At 48.7% G+C, this 24,623-nt stretch overlaps 1 protein-coding gene across 1 annotated transcript in view; it reads left to right on the top strand.

Moving 5' to 3' along the window:
- Positions 1-519: 519 nt before the first annotated feature.
- The window catches only part of IGFBP2 (insulin like growth factor binding protein 2), a 58,495-nt gene continuing 34,391 nt past the window's right edge, over positions 520-24,623 (top strand). Inside the window, exon 1 of the mRNA XM_053947335.1 lies at positions 520-1,093. Within this exon, the coding sequence (XP_053803310.1) occupies positions 694-1,093 (400 nt within the window). The 5' untranslated portion in view covers positions 520-693. The remainder of the gene's footprint in view (positions 1,094-24,623) is intronic.

The raw sequence follows: 24,623 nt of genomic DNA, 5'->3' as shown, positions 1-24,623 counted from the left end.
ACCTGGACTGAAATGAGTCTGCTTGTACCAGGCCTGGAACTTTTGTGGTAGCAGGGTAAGAGTTGGCCCTTGCTGAACCCCCCAGCTCCCCTCATTTTTTGGGATGTGGATATCATCCAGTTCTCCCTCTCCCAGCACTGGGTGTTGCTGTGAGGCACGATCCCAGCCCTCTGATGGAGCGGGATCTCCATCCATCCCTGTTCAAGGTGTCTCCGGGAGGCCGGTCTTGCCTCCGTATTTAGCCCCGCCGTATTCAGCGGGGCAGACCCCCATCCCCAGAGGGAGACCTTGTCTCCCATTACAGTAGGCCCTCGCCCCGTGTCGCTCAGACTCCCCAGTTCCTCTTTGGGTCATCCCCAGCCCTGTGTGCGGCTGGCCCCAGCCCACTCTGGGTCGGATCGCCGCTCCCCACCGGGAAGGACAGCCCCGACCCCCGTAGGGGAACGGGGGCGGGCGTGGGGGCGGCTCTAGGACCCAGCGGCGGCGCGGCGAGCCCGGCCCCGCTCAGCTCCGCTTAGCCCGACACCGCACCGAGCGGAGCCGAGCCGTGCCTCGCCGTGCCGTGCTGTACCTCGCCGTGCCGTGCCGTGCCGCGCCGCCTGGTTCCGCTCCTCTCCTCTCCGCCCCGCGCCGCCCCGCCGGGGGGCCGAGCGGCGCGTCCACCTGCCGGCCCCGCCGCCCGTCACTCCCGCCATGGCGCTCGGCGGGGTCGGGCGCGGCGCGGCGCGGGCCGCCTGGCCGCGGCTGCTGTTGGTGGCGGCGGCGGCGGCGCTGGCGCTGGCGGGGCCGGCGCTGCCCGAGGTGCTGTTCCGCTGCCCGCCCTGCACGGCGGAGCGCCTGGCCGCCTGCCCCCCGGCTGCCCGCCCGCCCTGCCCCGAGCTGGTGCGGGAGCCGGGCTGCGGCTGCTGCCCGGTGTGCGCCCGCCTGGAGGCCGAGGCGTGCGGTGTCTACACGCCGCGCTGCGCCGCCGGCTTGCGCTGCTACCCCGACCCCGGCGCCGAGCTGCCCCTGCAAGCCCTGGTGCAGGGACAGGGCACCTGCGCCCGCCGCCGCGACACGGCCGAGTACGGCGCCAGCGCCGAGCGCCCCGCAGGTGAGCAGCGCCCGGCCCCGGCCTCCGCGGGTCCGGCACGGCGCGCCGAGAGCCGCGCACCGGGGACGGGGCACCGAGCGCTCTGCGCGGCGCGCCGGGGACCGGGCACTGCGCGCCGGGGACCTGGGACCGGGGACCGCCGTCCGGGCTTCGGGCACCGGGGACTGCAGCGTGCATCGCTCACCGGGTACCGGGTACGGGGGGACAGGTGGGCGCTGGACACCGCGCACTCGAGAACGTGTGCCGGAGCAGCGCCGGCGCAGCGCCGAGGTGCCGGAACGTCCAGGGGACAAAGGAATCGTAAAGGGTGACCTCGAGGGGGTCCTCCCGGGGCAGAGCGACCCCGCAGAGGGCAGACATGAGGATCCCTGCGGGAGAGGAGCGAGAGTAAGTCCAGGGAAGCACAAAGAGGGAGGAAATGAAAGGGGCGCTGGAGGGGGGACAAAGCATGAGCGCATCCCTGAGGCGGGCAAAATAGGGTATTTGGGGGTGCAATTACTTCGGGGGTTAGAGAGGTTTCCTTGGTATGGCGCAAGAAACCCAGGGGTGGAATGCAACGAGGTGGGGGGGGGCGGGGGGGGAATGCAGGGACTGCTCCAGGGGGCAGGCTGGAGGTTGGGAGTCTTTTAGGGGAAAAAAAACACCATGAGAACAGATAAGGGTGAACTTTGGGGAGATGCAGCTGAGGTATGGGGAGGGTCCTTTGGGGAGGAGAGAGAAGTGAACGTTCAGATTTGTATTTGGTGGAGGAGTAAAACCACCCTGAAAGGTGATGGATGCCCCAAAGACAAGGAGAGAGGTGGTGTGGGAGGACCATGTGCTGCCTGGTGGGAAGGGGGAAGCTGAGGGACTGCGGGGGCCGTGCTATGTGAGGAACCTGTTCCCTATGGCCACCCTTCCAGCACAGTCTACCTTGGAGATGAGGTGACCTCTGCCAGCTCCCGTGGGGGTCCTGGCCCCCTCAGGCTCCCCTGCTCCGGGAACTGGGTGCAAGGACAAGAGGAGTGCCTCCCGGGGGCACAGCCCCGGGGACAGGGACACCAACAGGCTCCTGACCTGTTGCTGCGATCGCCGTGGGAGGGAGCGCTCTTCGGGTTGCCGGTTCAGCTGTGCTGGGTTTTATTAATGGCTCGTCTCCCGTGCGATCAGCTGCAAGCTCTTTCCTTTTCCGTGGGATGTTGAGAATTGACAAATCAGCTCTGAAAATAGACACCATCACTTTCTCCTTTGTAATCACCCCTCCTTGATTTCTGCCACCTTGCTGGTTTTGCTCCCCTGGCTGTGACTTGGGCTCTTGACCCTGTTTGCATAACTAGTTCAGCAGCACGATTTGAATTCCCTCCCTCCCCTCTTGAGGCTTGATTTAAAAGCGCTCTGAACTGGGCTGTACCTCTTGGCTTCCCTCTCTGTGAGGATGGGAATGCAGCCAGGTACCTGTGCATGCTCCTCAGGGTACCTGTGCATGCTGCTCTGCTTGAGGAGGAGAGATGGAGAGAGTGGAGCAAATAAAAAGCAGCATGGAGAACTTCGCACGTTTCAAGCTGCTGCTTTGCACAGGCAGGCTGCCACTGCTGTTGTCCCCACTCCTGTTGTCCCTTCTCCTGTCCTTGCTCCCTTGCCCAGCTGTGAAGGGCTGTGGAGAGCCAGGACTCTGGAGAACAATGTTGATGCAAAATCTTCCTTGACCACAGAATACGCGTGTCAAGGGAATGAATTTTAGACTCTCCAGAAGAAGCCAAGGGCATTTAGATTTAAGGAATTTGGCACTGACTTCCAGGCTTATGCTTTTACAAAAAACTGGGGTAGGTGGAGGGCATTGCAGTGATGGGCTGAGAGGTGATATTCTGAGTTAGTGCTTCTTTTTTTTTTCTTTTTCAGACTGTAACTCAGAATTATGTTCACTTAGCATTTTGCTTGACTGGATTATCTTTATTCTTTTACAATGGGTGTGATTTATTTGATTGTATCTCTGTGGATAATACACACACACATAAATAACACACTTTAAGAACCCTATAATGTATGTGGTGCTCTGTAATATCCATAGGGGATGAATAATAAAAATACTGGCACATGCTTAACCAGCGTGATGTGAAACATGCAGCTGGAATATTCACAGTTGAGCATGTCTTGGCAGAGGAGCTTGGACATCCAGAAAAGGGTTTGCGCTCTTCAGATTACAAAACTTTTAACAGGTTATTGTAGCCATTAGGAAAAAAATCCCAACCAAACCCAAAACAAAAACAAAATCTGAATCTGCCAGCTTCACTTGATACTCTTCTCTTTAGACTGTCATATTTGATCCCATCTGCACTTGCTTGCTAAACATATATGAGGGAGCTGAGTTTGCTTTTCGTTTTAAGCAGTGACAGGGAAAGAACTCTGGCATCCAAAAGAGCAAGGACTGGAATTTACTTTCAAATGCTGATGTTAAGCCAGTTTCAAGAGTGCCCCAAGCGCAAGTTTTTGCCTGCAAAAAGCAGGTGTTGAGGGTTTTTTGGTGTGGTTGCTTTTGTGGTGCCTTTTTTTTTTCCTTTTTAAATGTGCTTAAAGGTATTTACCCTTTTTCCCCTTTCCAGCTTGAAAAGGCTCCTTTGGCTGATTCAGGACTGGAATGCAGAGCTCGTGCTATTCCTAAATTAAGAGGTTGGCAAGTTTTTTTGTCCCTGATGAGAGGCAGAAGGATTGCTGAAATAAAACAAGGAATAAAACTCTGCAAATTCTCCTGCTATGGCTCCAGCATTGTTTAGTCTTCCACTAAGGTCTGTAAAGCCAATCCTGAAATGGTTGTAGGCGGAAAGTAACATAAACCACCATGTAGCTAAGAAGCAAGGGATGTTGCTCGTTGCACAAGAGGCTTTGGGTATTTTGGAGATCTTGGGAATGTTGGAACAAAATAGCAGCAGTCTGTGGAAATCAGTCTGAGAACTTCTACCCTCCCTGGGGAGGCGAGTGCATCATTCACCATCAGTGTGGGAGTGAGGTGGAGACTCAGCATCTACAGGGATCAGGGCCTTTTAGGTAGTTTTGGTGCCTCTGGACCACGTTCCATTGCAGTTTGTTTCAGGTCATGGTGTAACAAACTCCTGTACTTCTGACTGGAGCCGCGTGACCTGGGGACAGGGCTGTTACTGTGTGCACAGAGCTCACGGAACTCCTGCTGGTCTTGTGTGTGTTTATTCTCTCAGCACCTCAGCAAGATTATCACGGTGTTTTGCAGATGGAGTAAATGATGTGCACAAGGTCCTCCAGGACACAGGGAGCAGAGTGAGGACTGTCTTTTCATTGTGTTAGTCTGTGTCCTGGCAGAAAATGTCTCAGTCCCTGCAGCCACCTTTTATTCAAAACAGGCCTAAGCTGGCCATATGGGTAGACACAGTGTGATTTGAGAGGCATTTAGGTAGCGCTGGGGTCTTTCAACCCCTCCAATCTCAGCCAGAGGGTGGGGATCCAGCCTTCTGTTTTAGCCATGATGAACTGGAATCAGGGGCTCATGTGGTGTTGTTGTGTGGCTCTCAGCTCCCACGCACGTCCTTTGCCCTTCCTTCTTCTGGTTCAGCTCTCACCTTATGTTAGAGCAGGCTGGTTCAGGAGATAGTTCTGCTGCAAGCTAGTCCTAGAAAACAAGTGACCTGAACTGGCTCAAGGTGCAGCAGGGTGCCCAGCAGGATGCCAAGTGCTGCTTCCAGGTGGGAGCTTATGCTAAGAGGTGCAGCAGGGCAGATCTCAATGATGTCAGCAAATGCCCTAGATTGTCTTGCCCAAGTTATGAGAACAACTGAAGAACATATTTTCTCCTAATGGAGACAAGATCCTAGGAATAAAACTTGTTCCACTCTGAAAAAATGCTTCTTGAGCTGCTGTTCAAAGCTGATCAGTTAAGAGAATTTTTTTTTTCTCTTTCCCAATTCAGATCAGTTGTGTTTGTAGTATTACTTTTTTGTTGGTGTACTTGTACTAATTTAGTGGGATATGTCTCAGAACCCACTGCTAGCTAATGAGTCCTGCTTTGGAATCTCACTTATTAAAACGAATGTGTTTTTTCAGTCCATGCCAGTGCAAAGTAACCTTTCCAAAGGGCAAGAGAGCTGTGCAAAGAATGTGGCTCCATGCAAACTTGAACTTGAAGGGTTGGAGTTACGTTCCTCAACTGACCAGAGTCTACACTTTGAACTCCCATGACACGAAAACAGCGTCAAAATGGTTAACTGTTAAAAACACAGCTTGTTTTAGCATCCAGCTAAAATCCTTATTTGGGTAGCTCCAAATGCCACACATCCTTCCTTACAGGTCAGATGTCAAAACCTTCATTTCCCCTTGGCAGGCGCTGCTAAAAGACAGTTTAATGTATTGCTTGAGAACACAGAAGACTCTGAGGTTGGAGGTAGCATAATGTAACTGGAATTTTAACAGCAACTTGAAAACCACGCCAGTAATGCTATGAATGCATTTTTCATTTCTACTGAATTGCCAGGAAGACTTCTGCTTTTCTCCTGCTTTTGTAGGGAAATGAAGCATCCATCATGATCTGCATGTGCATGTGTGTATCTGTCCTCCCACCCCCACAACTTCTGACCCTGTCAGTCAAGTTGGTGGGTCCAGTGCAGCAGTGGATGTCCTGAAAGTACTTCATTGCTAAAACATGGGTGAGGAGCAGAGGAGAGCCAGGCTGTGAGTGCCCCCCTCATCCTGTGCTGAAAGCACATGAGCAAGAGGGAGGTTGGTTACGAGTGCAGCAGTCAGGCTTTCAGCCTGGTTTATGCAGGCTTGGGGATTACTACACGCCAGGGAAGCTGACTACCAGAACCAAATCCACAGGAGTGTATTAATATGTCCATAGCCACTACAGCAGCTCTGCCCAGGATAAGCCAAATGTCTGCACAGCTCCTTGCCTTGGAAGAAATTATTAAAAGTCAAATGCAATTAGTAGCAGCTGTAGGGATGATAGGTGAATGAGAAAACTACACAGTTCATCTGTCCTCTTTGCCTCTGGGGCTTTGCCAGTAGGTGGACCAGGTCTTCATGCTTGTCTGTGGCAGCTGTGTCTGGTCAAGAGCTAACCTGGTCATCTTTTAAGTATTAAGACAATAAATAACACCTTTGTGAAGCAGCTTCTTGGAAATAATGCTACCCCCTGCCACAGTCCCACTGGAGTTTGCCATGGTGAGAGTGCTGCTGGTGTGAAAATGGTGGTTTGGAGGGAGAGGGAAGCCTGGGAAGATTTCAAGGCTCTGACCCAAAGCAGAAATGTGTTTTCATGCTGTCCCTTGGCAAATGATCTGTTTCCTTCTTGCCCTTTGCAGTTGTTTCCTTTCCTCTGGATTTCAGGCTTATACTCACTGAGCATGGTATTTGTCAAGGGAACAGCAAGAAGCCCTGTCTGTGAGAAAGTCCATGTCGTTTGTTTTATCCACATCCAGGAATTGAGCTGAGATAAACAATTCAGGAGGCAAAACAGTGAAAACTGGAATGTGAGAGGTGTCTTTGTGTATGGCTCTACTAGACCTGGTTGCACTATCATCTGGGTCTAATTTATCTGCCCGATGGGCAGCTGTTGCTGTTATCCACAAACACAGCTGGATCTGTGAAGGCAGGGTTTCATCCCAGCAGCCAGCAGCATTCCTGTACCTGCTTTTCCTGGTCATGTGTTCTGAGCTATGAGCTAGGAGAAACAGTGGTTTCCTTGGTGGATTTTTTGCAGTTCTATTTGGATTGGACAATTCTAAGCTTTCTGAACATGGTGACATCTGCCTTTCCTGCTGGGACTCCTTCAGGGAGGATCTTTTGCTCTAAGCAGACAGAGTAAGAGGAAGGCCAAGGCAGAATGTAAAGATGCTGTATAAAGCATTTCTGTTACAGAAGGAAGGCTGAGCTTGGTGGTGTAGTTAGTTTTCAGGCATAAGAATTCCTGTTTTCTTTCCTTGAATTGGGGTGAGATATGTAACTGTGATCAAGTGTCTGCTTAGCAGACCCTTTCTGTATTGGAGAGATGCAAATCCATTGCAACTGCTTGCATTTCCACTATCACTTCCACCCATCTTCATCCCAGCTCTCCCTTGGGGAGGTGCTGCTGGAATCAGTGCCCCTATGGTGGTGTCCTTTAGCAGCACATACTGAACACATTGTGCTTGGCTTTCCAGCTTGTCCTCTCCGACTGTTTGCGTCTGCCAGAAGGGGCAGGTTTGTCCTGAGGCTTGCATTAGTGTCTTCCCGGGGGAGGGAGCTGTAGAACATGTGTGCTCTGAGGCCAACAGTGTGGTGCCTCATGGGTGCTGAGTGTGCTGTGGGACTGGGAGGCTGCCCATGCTGCATGGTCCTGCTGTGGACTTCAGAGAGAAGGAAGAATTCTTGCAAGGGGTTCTAACATATTGTGCAGATTATTCCGCTGAGCTGATGTCGTGGCAGCCGTGTGCCACTTTCCTCCCCATGCACATTCTCATGCTCTGTCATACAGGTCTTGGTCTTTGTTTGGACCCACAGAGCCGTGATAAGAAATTTACCCAACTGAATCTTCACTTTTCTGGAAGGGTGAGTTTTCTGCCAATTTATCACATATCAAATCTAGTCTTATTATTCTTTCTACAAAGACAAATTACACTCAGTAGACCACGTCTGACCGAAACATCTCTGCCTACTTTCAGCAGTCACTGCCAGCAAGCTGGAAGGTGTTTCTCATTCACAAACTGGCCAAGCGTGTCCTCATTGCACGTTGAGTTGACACCTAATTACAAGAACATGTGATGTGATGGCTATTCTAGACAAAGGCTGAAGAGAAAAGGGTTAGTGCACAGTTATCAGAGCTTTGCTGCAGCCCAGCATTTGACTGCTCTTTGTAATTGCATTATTGATTGATTTCTGCTCAGTGTTTTGCCAGACGTGTAATTTAGTGAGATACCAGTGGGAAGATTAAGTCTCTTGTTGCATCAGCTTATGGTAGAAATAAATTGTTTAAGAAAGGAAAGGATTAGGAATTAGGTGCCTTTGTTATGGACTGAAATACTGGGAGACATCAGGTCACTTTTATAAGCCTTGAACTGTCCTCTGACATTGCAGCTTTTATTCTGAAGAAAGCTGCACTGTTCCTCTTGACTGGTGAGGGAACAAGTTCACTGCCTGGTGCTTTCTGTAGTCAAAGATCCCATTAATTCTGCCGCCTGCAAGGAATGATTTCTTGGTATTTCATTCTGGACTGTAATTGAGAGTGACACAAAGCACTGATGGGAATTGGACTGTGTTGAAATCCCTGCTTTTTCTTACTGTTTTCTGCAGATAAACCAGCTCAGGTGGGATGAGGGTATTTCTAATGCTCAGCCCTTGAAATATATAATATTTTCAACACCTTACTGGCTGGAGGCAATTTTAGAGAGGTGTCTTTGTGTATCCTTGCAGCTTGTCCTTGTGATGCAGGATGTCTACAACATTGACACACAGTGCACTGCACTCAGTTGCATAACAACATGTGTGGGATTACATGTCCTGTAATGTAATGAAAATTCATAAAGCTTTGCCCAGTATTTTTGCTCCAGACTACAGCAAGATTTCCTGGTATGATCTTGCTGGTCAGACTTCAGCCGGAAGTCTGGTCTCAGCTCTCCTGGCTAGTTGTAGAAGGCTTAGTCCAAGCTGATGAATTTCTCTTGGCTTGGTAAGGAGATTGAAGCCTTCCTTCCCTTGTTTTCTCCTTGCTGTTTTCTAACTAGAAAAGGGTAAGCATCTGACATCCATTGCTTCAAGAGTGCTTGCTGCTCAGTCTGAGGTGACTGGTGAGTTGTTGACTGGTAGGGTGTCTCTTCTTTTGGCCGTAATGAACAGGACTGCTTCTATGGCTTCTGCAGGGGTGGTTTGGGTAGGATTTTGTTTAGGCAGAAATCCAGGTTGTTACAGACTATTACAGAGATCATTTGGAACAGAAGATCTGGTTTTCTAGTGGTGTTTAGGGAATATTGCCATTCCTGGGACAGGATGCTGGGTCAGCAGTACAGGTACTAATTAGAGGCTAACCCACCAATCCATCACTGAATTTAAAAAGCATTCTGGACCTGGGAGAGAAAAGTGAGACTAGAGCAAAATGGTGCCTTCTTACAGGTCCGCTCACTGTGGGAATTCTGAGTAATTTTGTTGTTGTTGATTTTAGCAACTAAAATCAGTGTTTTCTCTCCTTTTTTTCCTTGCCAGACTCCACAGACCCTGTCACCCTAAACTTTCAGATTCCATTAATTCTTGTGCATTATCCAGGGATTTTGGTTGATTAGATTCTTTCTCTGCAGAGGAGCCCAGCTTCCCACTGTTGCATCCTGGGTTCCCGCTGCCTGCAGATGGGACCTGTAAAGCTCAACTTCCTTGCACCCCCAGCTGGGTGGTGGGAACACAACTTCTGATGTCTTCAGGACAAACTTGTTCCTTTCAGGGCACCTGTTGCTGAGAGCATGGCCAAGACTGGGCAGGTGGAAAGCAACTGGACTACAGAGCTTTGAATAACGCCAAAATGCCTGTTTTGGGCTGACTTTGGAGGTCTAGGAAGGTCTAGACCTCCCTGCACATAACTGAGACATGGCTGGTCTGTGGGCATGGGGAGGAATTTGGCATGGAGCCCTCTGAAGCAACTGTCTTGTCTAGTAAAACTCGGGCTGTGGGAGTCGGTGTGAGGAAATCACAACATCCACTTTGGTTTCTGCAGGCTCTGTCCCGGGGGCTGGTTGGGTGTTGCAGGAGGCCACAGGAATCCTGCTTGTGACCACAGCCAGATTAATGGCCACTTGGGCAGCTTTTCAGAAGTGAGGAATTCGTCCACTTTCACAATAGTGGCTAGAAATTCCACATGAATTAATTAGTTTTATTACAGGACTTGTCCTTCCTGCTCCTCCAGGGCTGCCTGAAACACTGAACTCATTGCATGAAGAAATGGAAATAGTACTAAAAATAAGAACTGGTATTCCAAGCCTTTGTGAGGAAACACACAGAGTATACTGACATCCTCCACCAGATGTGTTTCCCAAGCTGTGGCTTTTGGTCAGATGAGATCTAAAACTCGATCAATTGCAGCCACTTAAACACCCCAGCCTGCTCCACGATGCAGTCTTCTCTCAGCCTCATATTCCCTGCTTGGTTTAGGCTGTTCATCTAGGCTTTGTAATTATTCCCACAATTTCAATTTGGTGCAGTGTTCAGATCTGACCCTTGGATGTTGCACAGTGAAGGCTGCACACTTTCAGCCTCCTCTCCCCATTAGAATGGATTTCCTACCTTGCAAGGACACTGTTGGCTTTTATGGTAGTGAAGTGCTTGGAAATACCCTTGTGAAAGGGTGCTCTGCACGTGAGTTGTGGTGGCATGGGACTTTGGAAATGTTTGAGTGTAGTTAGAGTAATGTTAGACTGAGTAAATATTTTGGGAGCCCAGAGTCAATAATTTTCCCTTGCTTATATTTGTGGGGGGTCAGCCTGCAGAAATTTACCACCTCTCATGTGGCTTTTAAACAAATGTTGTCCGTGAACTCAGTGTGCTTTTATTTTAATCCCTTTTTAGAAGTGCTGATGTTGTCTTGAGATTTGCCCTGCTGGTAAGGGCAGGTGTACTGCTTGCTGGTCATTCCAATGTTTGCTTTATGAGCATTGCTTCAGATACTTGTGGTTGGACAGACTCATTATGAGTCTGACCCCTCCTTTCTGCTCAGCCCCACCTTTGTGATCTGGGCTTGACTTGTTATTTTTTGGATGAAGTGAGTTCAACATGAGAAAGCTGACCAGTGAGGTGGTAAAGTTCCTGCAGGTCCCACGGCACATAGTGGTATGGTTTCTGCTCAGCCCTCTTGAGAATTGTGACCTTCATCCTGGACTATGGCCAAATGAGCTAACAAGGACTGAAACACACAAATTCCAGCATTAACAAAATGTGCCCTGTACAAAGAGTAAAAGATGCAAATGCAGACATAGTTTCTTCTAATCTCAGATGATTGGAAAGCTTCTGTTGTTCTAGTAAAGTTTGTTGTGGATTTCAGTCACTGCTTTCCTGCATTTTTCTGTTTATTTTTATCACGCTGGTTTCAAGGATTTGTTACCTTACTCCTTGCCATTAGGCTGGTCCTGCACATGCTGAAACTGACATTTGCCAATTCAGACTGCACTGAAGGTGCTTGGGCAGTACAGATATGATGGGGCAGTAGGTGAACCTGGCCAAATGTCTGTCACATTCATAATCTGGCCTTAGGTGACAGCCAGTGATGCAGAAATTGGGAACTTATGAAAAGAGTATGGAGTGAGCATTGAGAGGTGGGAACAGTGCTATGGAAACCCATCATGCTGCTATCAGCCCACGATTTCAGGAATTTCCAAAGCCGGGTCTGCTGGCTGCTCACAGGGATATCTTCTTTATTTGGTGAACTGCCCTGACTTCCAGCAGTGGGGCTTCAAGTGCTGGGGGAGGCAGACAAACCCACAGTGATGTGTGTGTACATCAGTCCTGTGTCGTAAGGCTTCAGCTGTGGTGAGAAGGGAGGTCCCATCACTTGGGCTGTGCCCAGGGGAAGCACAGCCCTGCCCAGATCTGTTTTTATCCTTAGCTACTGGGTGTGCTTGAGGATTGAGCCACTGGCTTGTCGTTGTCAGCACTATCCTGTCCCCTGGAGCTGATCTGCCCTAGCAGAGCTAAAATGTCTCAGCTGACCTAAAAAACTGCTTGTAATTAAAATGCAGTGGCCTCCATAAATATTTAACCGAGGCTATGTTTTGCTGTGCATTTTTTTTTCCAGTTCTTCTCTTTTGCTTTTCCCTGCCTGTGTGTGGATAGTCAACTGAATGCACATCCCCTCCATGGCATCGTGTGATGAAATGGCATTTTGGCAGTTATATTACGCATCTTGCTTGTCTTCCATCATCATCGTGTTTAAGATGGGTATCAAGCTCAGTGTTGAGTGTGTGAATGCTCCTGTGGGAATGTTTACACCCCACTATGGGCCGCCCACTGCCATGCAAACCACATCCCGACAACCTGTGTGCACCCTGCATTAAGATTTTGCAACTCTGCTGCTGAACAGTGGACTCTCATCAGATGAGGGAAGTTACAAAGTTTTGCCCAGGAAATAGCTGTGGATGAATGGGACTTCAGGTTGTGTGGCAGAAGGAGCCTGCAATGCAAGGCTACAGTTAGTGCTGTCAGACAGTGACAGAGGTATCTCTGTGAGCAGCCAGCACGCTGGGCTGAGCTTTGGAAATCCCTGAAATAGTGACCTGAGCTGGGCTGACTGCCTGATACCAATACCTGGGACTTGTGCAAGGTGTGCATCCTGCCCTGTACCGGAGTAACCGCAGCTGGGATGCTCTCCTTTCTCCAGCTGTGGAAGCATGCACTATGCCTGGAGGACACGTAGCCACAGCCTGCCAGGGACTAGGACAATGCAGATCAGACTGCTCCTGTGGTGGAATTAGGCTGGGGGTGCTGCAAAGCCATCAAATAGCGTCACCCATCATCACAGCTCAACCCAGAGCAAATGTGATTTCACCATTGTGACAGAGTCAACGGCTGCATTTCAAAGCTGAGAGGGGGTGTTGGTTCCCCTCTGATCTGAGCCCAGTGCAGTGGCTGATATAGGGCAGTGCTGCCATCCTGCCCTGGCTGACATGTCCTGGAGAGAGTGGAGCTATGCTGTTCTCAGCTGGGGCCAGACCCTGGGCCAGAATTGCAGGTTTGCCCTTTTCCCAGACAGACACATACATCTGTTTAAGCCAGCCAAGGCACAGGGTGAGCGAGACTGAATCTCCCCAAAACCACCCCTGTTTCCCAAGGACCTGAAGCGGGGGCCACAGGAGTGGGATTAGACACCAGAGTTTGAGGACACATATGTTGCAATGCTGCCTGGAGGGTGCTTCTGTCCAGGGCCTTTCCTGTGGAGAGACATGGCCGGGAAGCAGGAATAGCAAGTGACTAAATGTCACGGTTACATTCCTGCCATCTGAAAAGAATTCCCTATTTTCTTTTGGCTGCAGAAATTAACTTCCCTTTTCTCCTCTCTGAGCGGGCGAGCTGGCTCCCGGTGGCTGTGCCCTCGTGGCGGATGCACAGGACGGTCCAGGTCAGACTGAAAGGAAAACTCTCCTACTGGGGGCTTTTCACTGTTGTGCTCCTTTCTAAAGAAAATGTGCAGGGCTTTTCTTGGCCCTTGTGAAGGCCAAGATGCAGGTCTGTAGCTGGAATAGGATTAGACTGGCTTCATTTGGGAGCTCTTCTGGGTTTTGAGCTCCTTGCTTCCCTTCTGCGTCCCGCTGAGCTGTGTGGGGTGGGGGCTGGTGGCTGGTATCCGGCTTTTTGTTATTCATGTAATTAATCTCATTCCTCCCCGACAGTGGTTCTGCAGCCCCTAGGCACAGACTGGTTGTTTAGCCTCTGCTGCACAGTAAGAGCTCCACCTGGGAGTCAAGGCAACTGAGGCAGGTACAGCTGGGTGTGTTGTTCTTGGGCGTGCTTATCCTTTGATCCTGGAAGATTCAGTAATGGGACTGTACCTTGGGATAGTAATTTCCTTAGACTGAATAGCTTGATAGTTGTTCCAGTGATGAGCACTGGATGATGGTGCCACGTGTTGCCTAGTTTGAAGATGCCAGGGAGGGAAGAACATGGAAAAGGCTCCAATGCAAAATTCCCCGGGATTTTAAAACATTTCTTTTAATACTCTTTACAATAGCAGGAGTCTGGACTTTTGTGGGATGAGAGCCTGATGGATAAGGAATGACTCAGCAGCTGCTCCACCTGGGAGTAGTCAAGAGCTTGGTCCTTTGACTTGCAAAAGGCTTTTGTGGGCTCTCTGGGACTCCCTTAGTGCCAAGAAGAAAATGTGCATCATTATACCCATGCTGACCATGTGCATTCAGGCCAGCATGCTCATCCTAGTCTCTCTTGCCTTCTTCCTTTGCTGCTTTTTTTTTTTTTCTCTAGAACCCTATAGTTTTTTCCCCATTGCATTTTTTTTGTCAACAAGTTTATTATTTTCCTGCTATGAGGTGCTGTGCTTTCTTTCTTCCTCTTTCTTGTGTTCTTGCTGTGTTTCTGCCAGCCTCATCTTCTCTCCCCATGCTTGGTCTCATGTTTACTTCACATATTTTCAGCAGGGTGCTAGCAGGATTATTGTGACCTGTCTGGCTCAGTGAAGACCTGCTGAAACCTGCCATTCATTGATCCAGTGAGAAGAGCCGCCAAGGAGCACTTCTGCCAGGTTTGGGAGGGCTGGGCAGAGCTCTGCACAAGCATGTCTGGGAGCTGTGGAGGTGACACTCTCTGGGTTTGGAGTATGATGGAAGCCACGTGTTGGTTCCTGCTTGGGACTGATCCTTTTGATTTGGCTGCCAAACCATTTGAAAGAAAACAAAAGGTAAAACTAAGGTTTTATTCTGGTAACTTTGATATATTGACATTTCTCCTTGGGAGCACAACAGAGCCTCAAAACAAGCTTGCAGAGATATCTAGGGAGACCAGCAGCTAAAGAAGTTCACCACTTGAGCATCTTTAAAGAAAGAAAAGGGAATGAACATCCACACTCTCAAAAGCAATGCCGAAGAACACGCCACCAATGATCCAAGGATGTGTGAAAATTCATCCCAAACTCTTCCTGTGCCTGAGAGGTGAACCCAGGCTGTCTGGGCTTCCACACTGTAACACATGGGTTTTGCAAAACTCTGCCATTTCAGTTGGCAAAAGCAGCAGGTAGTGTTTAGGAGAGAGCCTGGAGAAGCACAGTGATCCCTCTGGGCCTGATGACCCTCCTGAGCAGCAACTGCAGGAGCCAGCAGAATCTCTAGTTCAGTGGGGTGGAAGACTTTAGTCCCAAATGGCCAAGCTCTTGGTGGCTTGTGTTGTCACTGCTCTTCAGTTCTTGCTGAAATTGGGCCATAAACGTACCTCCTTGGTGGAGCTGCTGGCACACAGGCTCCCTCCACCCAACTGGCCCCAGAACTGACCACAGTCTTCAGTTTCTTTTCCTTCTAAAAGGACCAAAAAGAAGCCTTGGGTTTGACTATAAGCCAGCCTTTTTGACTTGATTGCTGTTACTGCTGCGATTAAACCCAAACAAAACCAAAACCTGGAGTGTTTTCTGTATGTCCAGTTTTACTTCCCTTTTTTTTCCAGGTCATCAGCCAAACCAAACAGCCCCAAACAGACCCCAGGTGTTTGCACTGTCCTCCTTTTCATGAAAACGCATGGTTCATTTATAAAAATGTGTGCAAGAATTTGGGGTTTTCCTACTCGCTCTCTTTCTTTTGTTCAAAGAGAGATCCTCTTTGTTATAGCTGTACTGAGATGTTTTTATCCTGGCACTGTCTCTCTCCAAGGCAGGGCATGGAGAAGCCATCAGGAAGCTGTGGAAAGAGCAGTGTGACTGAGAACCAAAGTGGACTTAGGAGCAGAGCCTTCCAATGGAATTTTCCTGGGCGTGGTGTCGACCCTCTGGATGGGTTAGATGTCTGCATCTATAGCCATCTCCTTTCTCCCCTCCTGCAAATTGAACAGGGCTTTGCTGGAAGCCCATCCCAAACCTGAGGCTGGTGGCTTGTAAAGTGGTGCCAATCCAGTGCCTGGACTGCACTTGGACCAGTGCCCATCCACTTTCCAGAGAGTGGGGGAGCCAAGTCCACAAGGAAGTTTTTCACAGGTTTCAGTGAGCCAAGTGACCATTATGGCATGTGGGCTGAGACATATGTGGACCTTTATGTCTTGGCTCTTTTTCTCCAATTACCTGAGGTGCTGTCTCTTGTCTCAGCATGTAATTCCTCCCTGCTTTGCATCCTAATTCCAGCTGGTGCAAATCTCTCTCCTCCTCCGCTGATACCCGTTCTCTGACTTAGCATTTCTGCTGCTGCTGAGTTTTGGCCTTCCCCCTTTGGGTGCTGGCACCCACCGAACCCAGCTGAGAATGTGGCTCTTTGTGCTGGAGCTGCTTGCAGGAGCTGGGGAGCTTTGCCTTCCCTGCTGCGAGCCTTTTTGGCTGGAGAACGTGTGCCCTTTCCTGGTGGGGAGGGATTTAGGGGTGAGGGGGAGGTGAGAGCGCTCCTTGTGCTGGAAGAAAAATGATGAATGACTCTCTTGTGCTTCTGAACAAAACCAGGAAATGGTGGGGGGGGGGGGGGGAGCAAAAAAAAAGGAAATGAGAAACAGTAAAGAGGCCTCCCCCGCCTTCATATAAGCAATCACTCCACAGCATCTGGAGCCCAGTAAAAGGGCTGTTCCCAGGAGACCTCACACTTGACAGCCACACAGATCTCCTTTATTGCAGACTCTTGGGGATTGCACCCTCACCCACCTCCCCTGTGCTGGCCCTGCACCCCAAACCAGCCTAACAAGGCCAAACTGAAGCTCAGTTTCCATGGCCATGAGCACCAGAGATGGTAGAGTGTGGCTCAGCTGGCAGGGCATGGCCTGGATCCACCCCAAGGACGTGGTTGTGATGCTGTCAAAGCAGCCGGAGCACCTGCATGCTGTTTGTGCTGGCGTGCTGCCCGGCAGCACCAGGGCACAGATAATTGTGGTACTCTTATCTGGTGTGAGATCTGCTGGAGTGGAGTCACCTCTCCTGCTCTCTCCCCAAAAGTGTTCTGGATGCATTACATGTAGTAGGGAAGAGCAGAGTGGGTCACTGGCCGTTGTGGTGTCGGATTTTAAACACCCTCCTTTGTTCTTTGTTAAAAACCGTATCTGGTAGGAACCTCAATAGGTTAAGCTCTTTCTTACTGTAACCTTGCTGGTGTTACTGGTTTAGCCATTGTGTTCCTGAGTGCAGCTTTAAAATCATAATGCAGGTTTCAGAGAGACCCTGGGAGGGGAGTGGTTTCCATCCATTTCCAGATGGAGGTGATCACAATTGATCACTGAGCATCTTTATAATCCCAGCCAAAACACTGGGTACTAATTTAGTTGTAGATCTTACCCCTTTGTTATCTTCATCAAGTCCCAGTTGAATTAATATGTTAGGTGGGAGGGGATTTGGTTGTTAGTTTCTCCTTCCTGAGCTGAGAAGAACTCTTCTTCTCCTGGATGTAAGTCAGTAGGCTGTTGTCCTGTAGTCTGGAGATGGCATTGTTTCTGATATGGCATTTGGGTCTTCCCGGGGAATTTCTGGTGTTCAGGGCTCTGTAGCAGAATTGTTTGTCATATAGGTAATGCAGATAGTGGGGAACCTCTGTGGTGATGGATGTTTTTGTTGCTTATATCCAGAGATTATACTTTTACCCAGGCTTAGCTCAGTGCTTGTTCACCTGCTTGTGTAACCCCATTTTCATTCATACAAATCTGGAGGATTGAATGCATTATCTGAAAAATACATTCTCTCTTTTTGTGGGCATGGGAAGAGAAAGTTTTCTATTGTGAAAAGTTAAATCACCACTTTGGATATTTGCAGCTGTTCTTGAAATCCCCTTGTCAGTAGAAGGGAATCCTTATCCTGTTTCACAAATGCAGTGTCCGACATGTATCTCTGCTTGGCATGCTCCCAAAGGAGCTTCTTCTTGAGGGGCTGAAGAGAGGGATGGTTGGGCTCACACAGGTGCTGACATGGAGGAAAGGCAGAAATTGCAGAGGAGTCACAGACACCCCACTGTTTTGTGGAGAGACAGGAAATCAGGTTACCTCCTTGGAAAGTGGAGTCTTCAGCTTTTCCCCACCATAGTTAATGGTGAGGTTGGTGGCGATGCTATGGATTTGGGCTATTCCCCTGGGGCAGCCTCCTTGTAAATTGGCTGGACTCAAGAGGAAAAGCAGTATTACTCTTGATTTTAAAGCAGTTCCTGGGTTGCTCAGTATCTAGAGGAGTTTGCTGAGACGGACAGTACTGTAAAAATCCTCAGCTCTTCTGCCTAAAATCCACAGGGCAATACCTTCCTGAACTTGCTTTACCTTAGCCCTTGTGTCCTAGGTTTTGGGTGCTTGAGAAGGCATGTGAGAAGCTAGACAGACCTCCACTCTTTGCACTGCCTCTACCCTGGGGTTAGCTTTGGAGTGACCCCTGAATTGCACTAATTTGGAGGCAGTGCTGACAAGAGGCACTGTAAGCTCTGCCTGCAAGGTCTGAGCTGTGCTGCTCTGGACTTAGCTGGAGACCAGTGGTGTGTGTGCAGGTAGCAAGGACAGATTTTGTGTCTGTGTCACAGAATGGTCGGGGACTGAGCTGGGAGCTGTTTGGTTTTTTTGCTTTTTTTTTTTTTTTTTTTTTTTTTTAGCAATTATGTGACCTGTCCTCAAAGGAGGGCAGCTTATGATTCACCCCATGCCTCCTTTTGCCTTTACATGAGCAATGCTTTTAAAGCGGGTTTCTTGATGGCTGGGGAGGTGAGTGCTGAGTCAGCAGCTCTTGCTGCTGCTGGTTTAGACCCTGGTCGGGGGTGTGAAATTATGGGGATGTCTCAGGCCATTGCAGCCTTGCCCTGCCCCTGTGTGAGGGGGGAGGTCCTTGTGCTCTCATTAGTGTAAACCAGCAGCATTTCAGCCTGGTAAATTTACTTTCTCTTGAAGTCACTTGATTGGAAACCCCGGGTCAGTTGACTGGGTGACTGCTGTGTTTTGGTGCTGATCCCTTCGAAGTTAGATGGATCCACTCAAAGGGAGAGAAATCTTAGGAATTGTCTTCCTTGGGAAAAGCTCCTGAGGGAAGTCTGACTCCTCTGTGGTTTCCATAACACCATGCTGAGGTGTCTGCATGTCCTAATGTCTTACTAATTTGCCAGTGATGATTTTTTTTTGAGTTATTTTAAACAGGCGCATTGTGCAACTAATGGGCTTTTTATTGGTGGTAAACAAGCTGAGCTAGACAGGAGTGCTGCCGAGGCTGAACTGGCAGGCTTGCCTCTCAGTGCTGTAGAAATAACTTGTTCGTTCATTTTTTTTTCCTTAAAGAGGGAGAGGGAACCTGTGGCTCTTCTGCAGCTTGATGCTCCTACCAGCTTCCCCATAGAAGCAGTGGCAGAGCAGCTGAGGTACATGCTCTGCACCTCATGGCCTGATTTTTGGGTCTAAAACTGCTTTCTGCATTGGTTTAAGGGACTGTAACCTTTGGTGGGAAGCCAGTGGCTTTGCCCACACACCATAGCTGAGTGGTGCAGGGCCCAATCCTCTCCTGGCCAGAGAGCAGCCTCCTGCCAGGCAGTGCCTGGGATGCTCGGGGCTGAATGCATGGAGCTGGTGGGTCTCCGCAGGGGCTGTGGAAAACACCCTGTCTCTTATCACACCTCTTGCTTGATGAGGTCAAAACTGCACACAGAGCATTTCCTCACTCCTGGAGGAGAGTGAGGGCAGGTTGGAAACAACTCCAGTCTGGAAATGCAGGTACTGGCACAGAGCGTGGGCACTGGGGGGCCTGGCAGTGCTCGGGCAGTGCTCACTGTGGGGCTGTGCTGGGCACTGCCGCTGCCACCGAGCTCGGGGCCCTCTCCGGCCTCAGCCTCTGTCCCTGCAGTGTGTGTGCCACCACCGGCCAGGATAACCTCAAGTGAAAAGTATCAGACTTCAGTGGCCAAGAAAAGAGTGCTGACCTATTTTGGACACTTATTTATATTCAAGTTGCTTCTCTCTGTCTCTGTGAAAAAGCTGTTGTGACTCCAATACTTTTTAAAAGTTTTTCCCCTCCCTTAGCTTTTGTTTGTAACAGGATATGATCTAGGACTAACATCTGTATTTTTCAGTAGACAGAATAAATGTCTTACTATCTTTTATTTTTCTTGCTGAAACAGCACTTTTACGGAGCAAAGCCAGTTTTGTAATACAGCTAAGCATTTAGTTGCATTTTGTCTCAATTTTTGCAGGTTCTCCTTTTATTAAAAGTCTTTACTATAATTCCCAATTTTCAGACCAGAATGGGAAAAAGTTGGAAGTATGTCACTGCTGTTTCTGATTGTGAGCAACAAAAAGTCATCTAATGTAAAGTCACAAAACTTACGGAAAACTGTTTGTTTTTTGGTTTTTTTTAGTAGAGTTTCCTTCTGTCACTTACTGGCTGTATGAATTTGCTGGAATCTTGATCTTCTGAAGGATCTTACTGCTGAAAATGTTCTGGGTGTGGTTTTTTTTGTGGTTTTTATTTTTTTTCTTGTTTTGACAGCTATTCGCTAACTTTGTGTGCTGCAGTTCACAGTTAATTTCTTATGTTTTTTAAAATTGAAACCGTAGTTTCTCTGACAAATTCTATTATTAGAATAATAATTAAATCTGGACAGCTTGGTCAGGGTAGCTATGTGCACTAGCCCTAGGTGGATACTTGTAATTCTGTAGGTTTTAGGACTTGCAATTCTTTGAACAGTAGGAATCTAAGTTAGATACTTAATCAACAAGGAAAACTAAGGCAAATGCTATGAATATTCATCATTTATCCATATAAATGATGGTTGTATTAGTCCATTGTATTCCATAATTTTTTTTGCTTTAAGGTAGGAGGGTTTTATTGCATATTTTTTTGGTTAGTGTTGTGGTTGGATTTTTGTTTGTTGGCTTTTTATTTTTTTTTTCATTTCTCTGTGTGTCTTTAAGACCTGAAAGAGTAAGGGTGAAAAAACTTGCTTTATGGAAATTGCAAACCCTTTGGCTTCACTAGCTGAGCTTGCAAACTCACTGAACAGTGCCAACCTTGCACTGAACTAGCTGGGCCCTGTGCAAGTGCATCTACATGAAGATCATATGCAGCTCCCAGAAGGCCAGTGGGAGCCTTTTCATAATCCTTGTCTGCAGCTGGATTTGACCCAAAGTATATCTGAGAAGGATTATGGCAGCTTCTTTGTTGAACATAGTTTAGGTGGATTATGTGCTGTCACATCTGTGTTCTGTCTTTAGTGGCTGACATGAAATTACCAGTTTGCATGCCCAGACAGACACACAGCCACTTATACCCCCTGTGTGCACTGAAATGTCTCTGTGCATGGATGTGGCTGCATGGGATGATCCCATTGCACCATGGCAGAAGGGCTGTGCTGGTTCCCTGGGCTCCCTAGGCTGATGGCTCTGTGGCATCAAGTAAAGCTGCTCCTTGAGCTGCAGCTGCTGCTGCTGGTAGGTTGGCCCTGCACAGGGTTTTGGAGAGAAGGCCTGGAGTTTTATTTTGCTCTACACACTGTTGTAAGAGGTTTTTCTCCAGTGTGCTTCACTGTGCAGCCAAATGCAGTGATGCAATTTGTGGGTGCTGAGTATGGGGATGGTCCTCATCCAAAGTCACCAGAGAGCTGGAGGCAGAGCACTCATGATACATGGAAGATGGGTGTTCCAGCTTCTGTCAGTGAGAAACCTCAGTTGAGGTCCAGGGCCTCTGGTCAGGGCCTTGTCCTGAGAAGCTCAGCATTGCCCTTAGCAGGAGTGGAATATGGCATGGTCAAGTGAGACTCCACCATGCTGCATGCTGGGGTTTGGAGTGTCAAATGTTCTTCAGCTTTCTGTGGTTTGTTCATGTGTGTCTAAAGTTGCTTCTGATCCTTATTTGTAAAGCTCATCTACAAGGAAGTAGGTTCTGAAGGTGAAATTAGTTCCTACTGCTGCTGGGATCAAAGGAATGTAGCAGCAGTGTCCCGAGTGGTGTGTGGGTTGGGTTTGGTTGTTCAGACCTGACTGTGGAGAGACCAGACCAGGCTATGACCCCTTCATTGTAAAAGAAATAATTTTTAATATTTTATGTGTGTTCAAATGGGCAGCATTTCTTTGCTTTCAGAAGATCTGTTCTGGGTGACAAATCATCCCAACAATAAACATAACAGTGAAATGGTGGGCTCCAGAATAGATGCTTATTTTGTCTCCTGAATACCCTCCATAAGCTGCTGCAGTGGAGCAATGCTGTTGGCATCTCCTGGTGAAATCTGCTGGTGTGCTTTCACATCAGCAAGACAACCTGTTTACTGAACTCATCTGGGATTTGCTGGATTAGGCATGATGAGAGGCTGCTGAGTCTGGAAGCTGAAGGACTCTCGGGAATTAATGATGTGTATATACTCTGGATAAGTTTTATCTATAGGAGTTTCAATTCAAGACATTTGCTGGGAGTTGAAGTGCTCCTTGTTCAAAATGAGCAGCATTCTCCCTGCAAATGAGATGGCAAACTTAAAGGAGGGATGCTCTGTATACTATGGTATGCCAGGTATTTAGCTACTCTACTGTGAAAGTGAATTCAGATTAAGCTTCCCTTGTATAAACAAGCCAGGTGAGGAACTTTTTTTGTGTCATGAGTTGATACAGTAAAGCAGAAGCTGTAAAGGAATCTGCTGTGGGCAGAGGGAATGTCCCTGGAGCTGGCAGCATTGGCAGAGCTGGGGATGAGGAACACTGGGGAATGCATAGGACCCTCCACTTGAGTGCTTAGCCCTCTTACATCCTATACATTATATATCAGGTATGAAACCACAATTTTCCTATTCTGGACGCACATGGAAATGACTGTTAGATTTTCTTTGAGTCCATCAAGGATCAATCCCTTTGCACTTTGGCTTAGTTATCTTCATGATTGCCAGTGGCCTTGTGCATGTGTGCCTTCACACCTTACACACCAGAATGTCATCAGGACAAATTTTTTCTAAAGTTTCTGGGGAAGACTTATTGGTTCCATATTGTCAGTTTCTTGGAGACATTTGGATCCAAAGCTGAGGCTTGAGTGCTCTTTCCCTGTGTTGCTGCCACCATATTTGTCTCTGAGCAGGAACACTGATTAAATTACAGTGCACTTCTGATAATGTGCACATATAGCAACTCTCTGAAGTTTCATATTAATTTTTATTTTTCATGTGGTGAATAATCATGCTCACACATCCAGAGGGTTGAGGAAAGAACAGGACACAGTAATTGCTGGATATGAATTTCAAAATTCCCTGTGGAAGACTGTCTAATTAGATTTAATGAGCTGGCTGGTGTGCATGTGTGCTTTCACCACCTCTCTTGAGCCAGCTGGATCAGAAGTGCTTATGTGTGTCCGAGGTGAACGAGGAGTATGTGGAAGAGATATTTTTACACTTGGAGCATGCAGGTTTGAAGCAGACTTCTACCTGCTTTTCTCGTGTGTGTGCTGTAATGAGGGACTTCACCATGGAGGTGAAGCATTTGATAATGCAGGTGGTAAATTGCAAGTGACTTCACTGTGGTTTCAGCTGCTTAGGTGAGGAGGGATGGGAGCAGAGTATCTGTCTCTATATCTGTGGGGTTGGTATCCCTTCCTCTGTAATGTACTCCTCAGAGCTGCTGGTGCAGGTGATAGCAGAGCTACAGTACATCACAGGATGTCACTGAGCTGCCAGGAGAAGGTTTTGAATTAGCTGGAGGCAAATGGTCAGTGGGGCCAGGATTTCTGTGAGTGAGGTGGATTACAGCCGTCAGGTTTGAGCATTGCTGTGTCTCTGATCTGCTCTGCTGGCTGGCTTCCCACCCCTCCATCACTGGAGACAGCCCTGAGTTGATTGTGTGCAGTTTGGCTTTTTTGCAGGGGTCATTGCCATGGGTCAGTGCTCTGTTTCCAAGAAGGACCAGTGTGAGTAGGGAGCTGTGCTGCGAGGGTGACCATTTTAATGAGGGGCTTCTCTGTGGTTTTTTCTTTCTTTCTTTTTTTTTTTTTTTTTTTTTTTTAATATTAATTAACCTTTGTTTTCTGTCAAGAAGGTTGCCCTGAAGCATGACTTAGCAAGGCAAACATGCCTGGACAAAGGAAGCATTAAGCCTGCACAGAGGGAGGGGAGAGGGTTACACCTCTAATTACTTTGTGTGCATGTAATTTTTTTTCCCCTCTGGTGACTGATGGGTCTTGAAGGGACTTGCCGGGGTTGGTGTGTGATTCACCAGGGCAGAGCGTGTTCTGGGCTGAGGCTGCCGGCTGTCTGGCCCTGGATGCCAAGGGCAGGCGATGTCCTTGTGCTGGTGTTGCTCACGCCTGAGTCAGCACTTGTGCAGCACAGCTGCTCCCCAGCTGGGGGCCAGCCTGGGAGTCACTGCTCACACCCCAGTCCAGCTGGACAGGAGGATGCAGAGGCTTGGCTCTGCCGTGTGAGCACTGTCTGGAGTGGGCTGGTGTGAAAGCATGTGGAGCAACATCTCCTGGTAGGAATGTGGGTGCTCAGAGCCATCCTGAGTGGGTGTGAAGCACTGAGCTGCCAAAGTGCTTATGCCAGTGAAGGGGCTGGAGAAGGAGGCAGTCCTGAACCCCTTTCACACATCCCTATCCCCAAACAGGAAAAAAAGGATCAGTGCTCTCCCGCCCTCCCAATAAGCAGCAGCCTACAAACTACCCAGCCTGCCACCCTGTCCTTTTCTCTGGTCTTCCTGCCTGGTCCTGGAGCCCATGGTAGATACACAGGCTCTCCTGAAAAAAATGGGACCTCAGATTGGCTTGGTGGGGAGTTAGAGCTCATGATGTTCATGTGGGAAGCAGGAAGAGGGGAACTGAGGTGAAGGAGAAAAATGGGTAATAAGCAGTTGTGGGAGTGGTGTTCAGGGAAGAGGAGGAGAAGCTGGGGCTGTGAGAAGAAAGGAGGACCTTGTGGAGTGGGCTGCAGTCCTGGCCTCAAAGCTGATGGATTAGGAGGGCTTGGCAAAGACTTGGGGA

Source organism: Vidua chalybeata, chromosome 7 (genome assembly GCF_026979565.1).
Source record: "Vidua chalybeata isolate OUT-0048 chromosome 7, bVidCha1 merged haplotype, whole genome shotgun sequence".
In the NCBI taxonomy this organism is placed as follows: Eukaryota; Metazoa; Chordata; class Aves; order Passeriformes; family Viduidae; genus Vidua; species Vidua chalybeata.
This window is presented reverse-complemented; position numbering and strand designations above follow the sequence as displayed.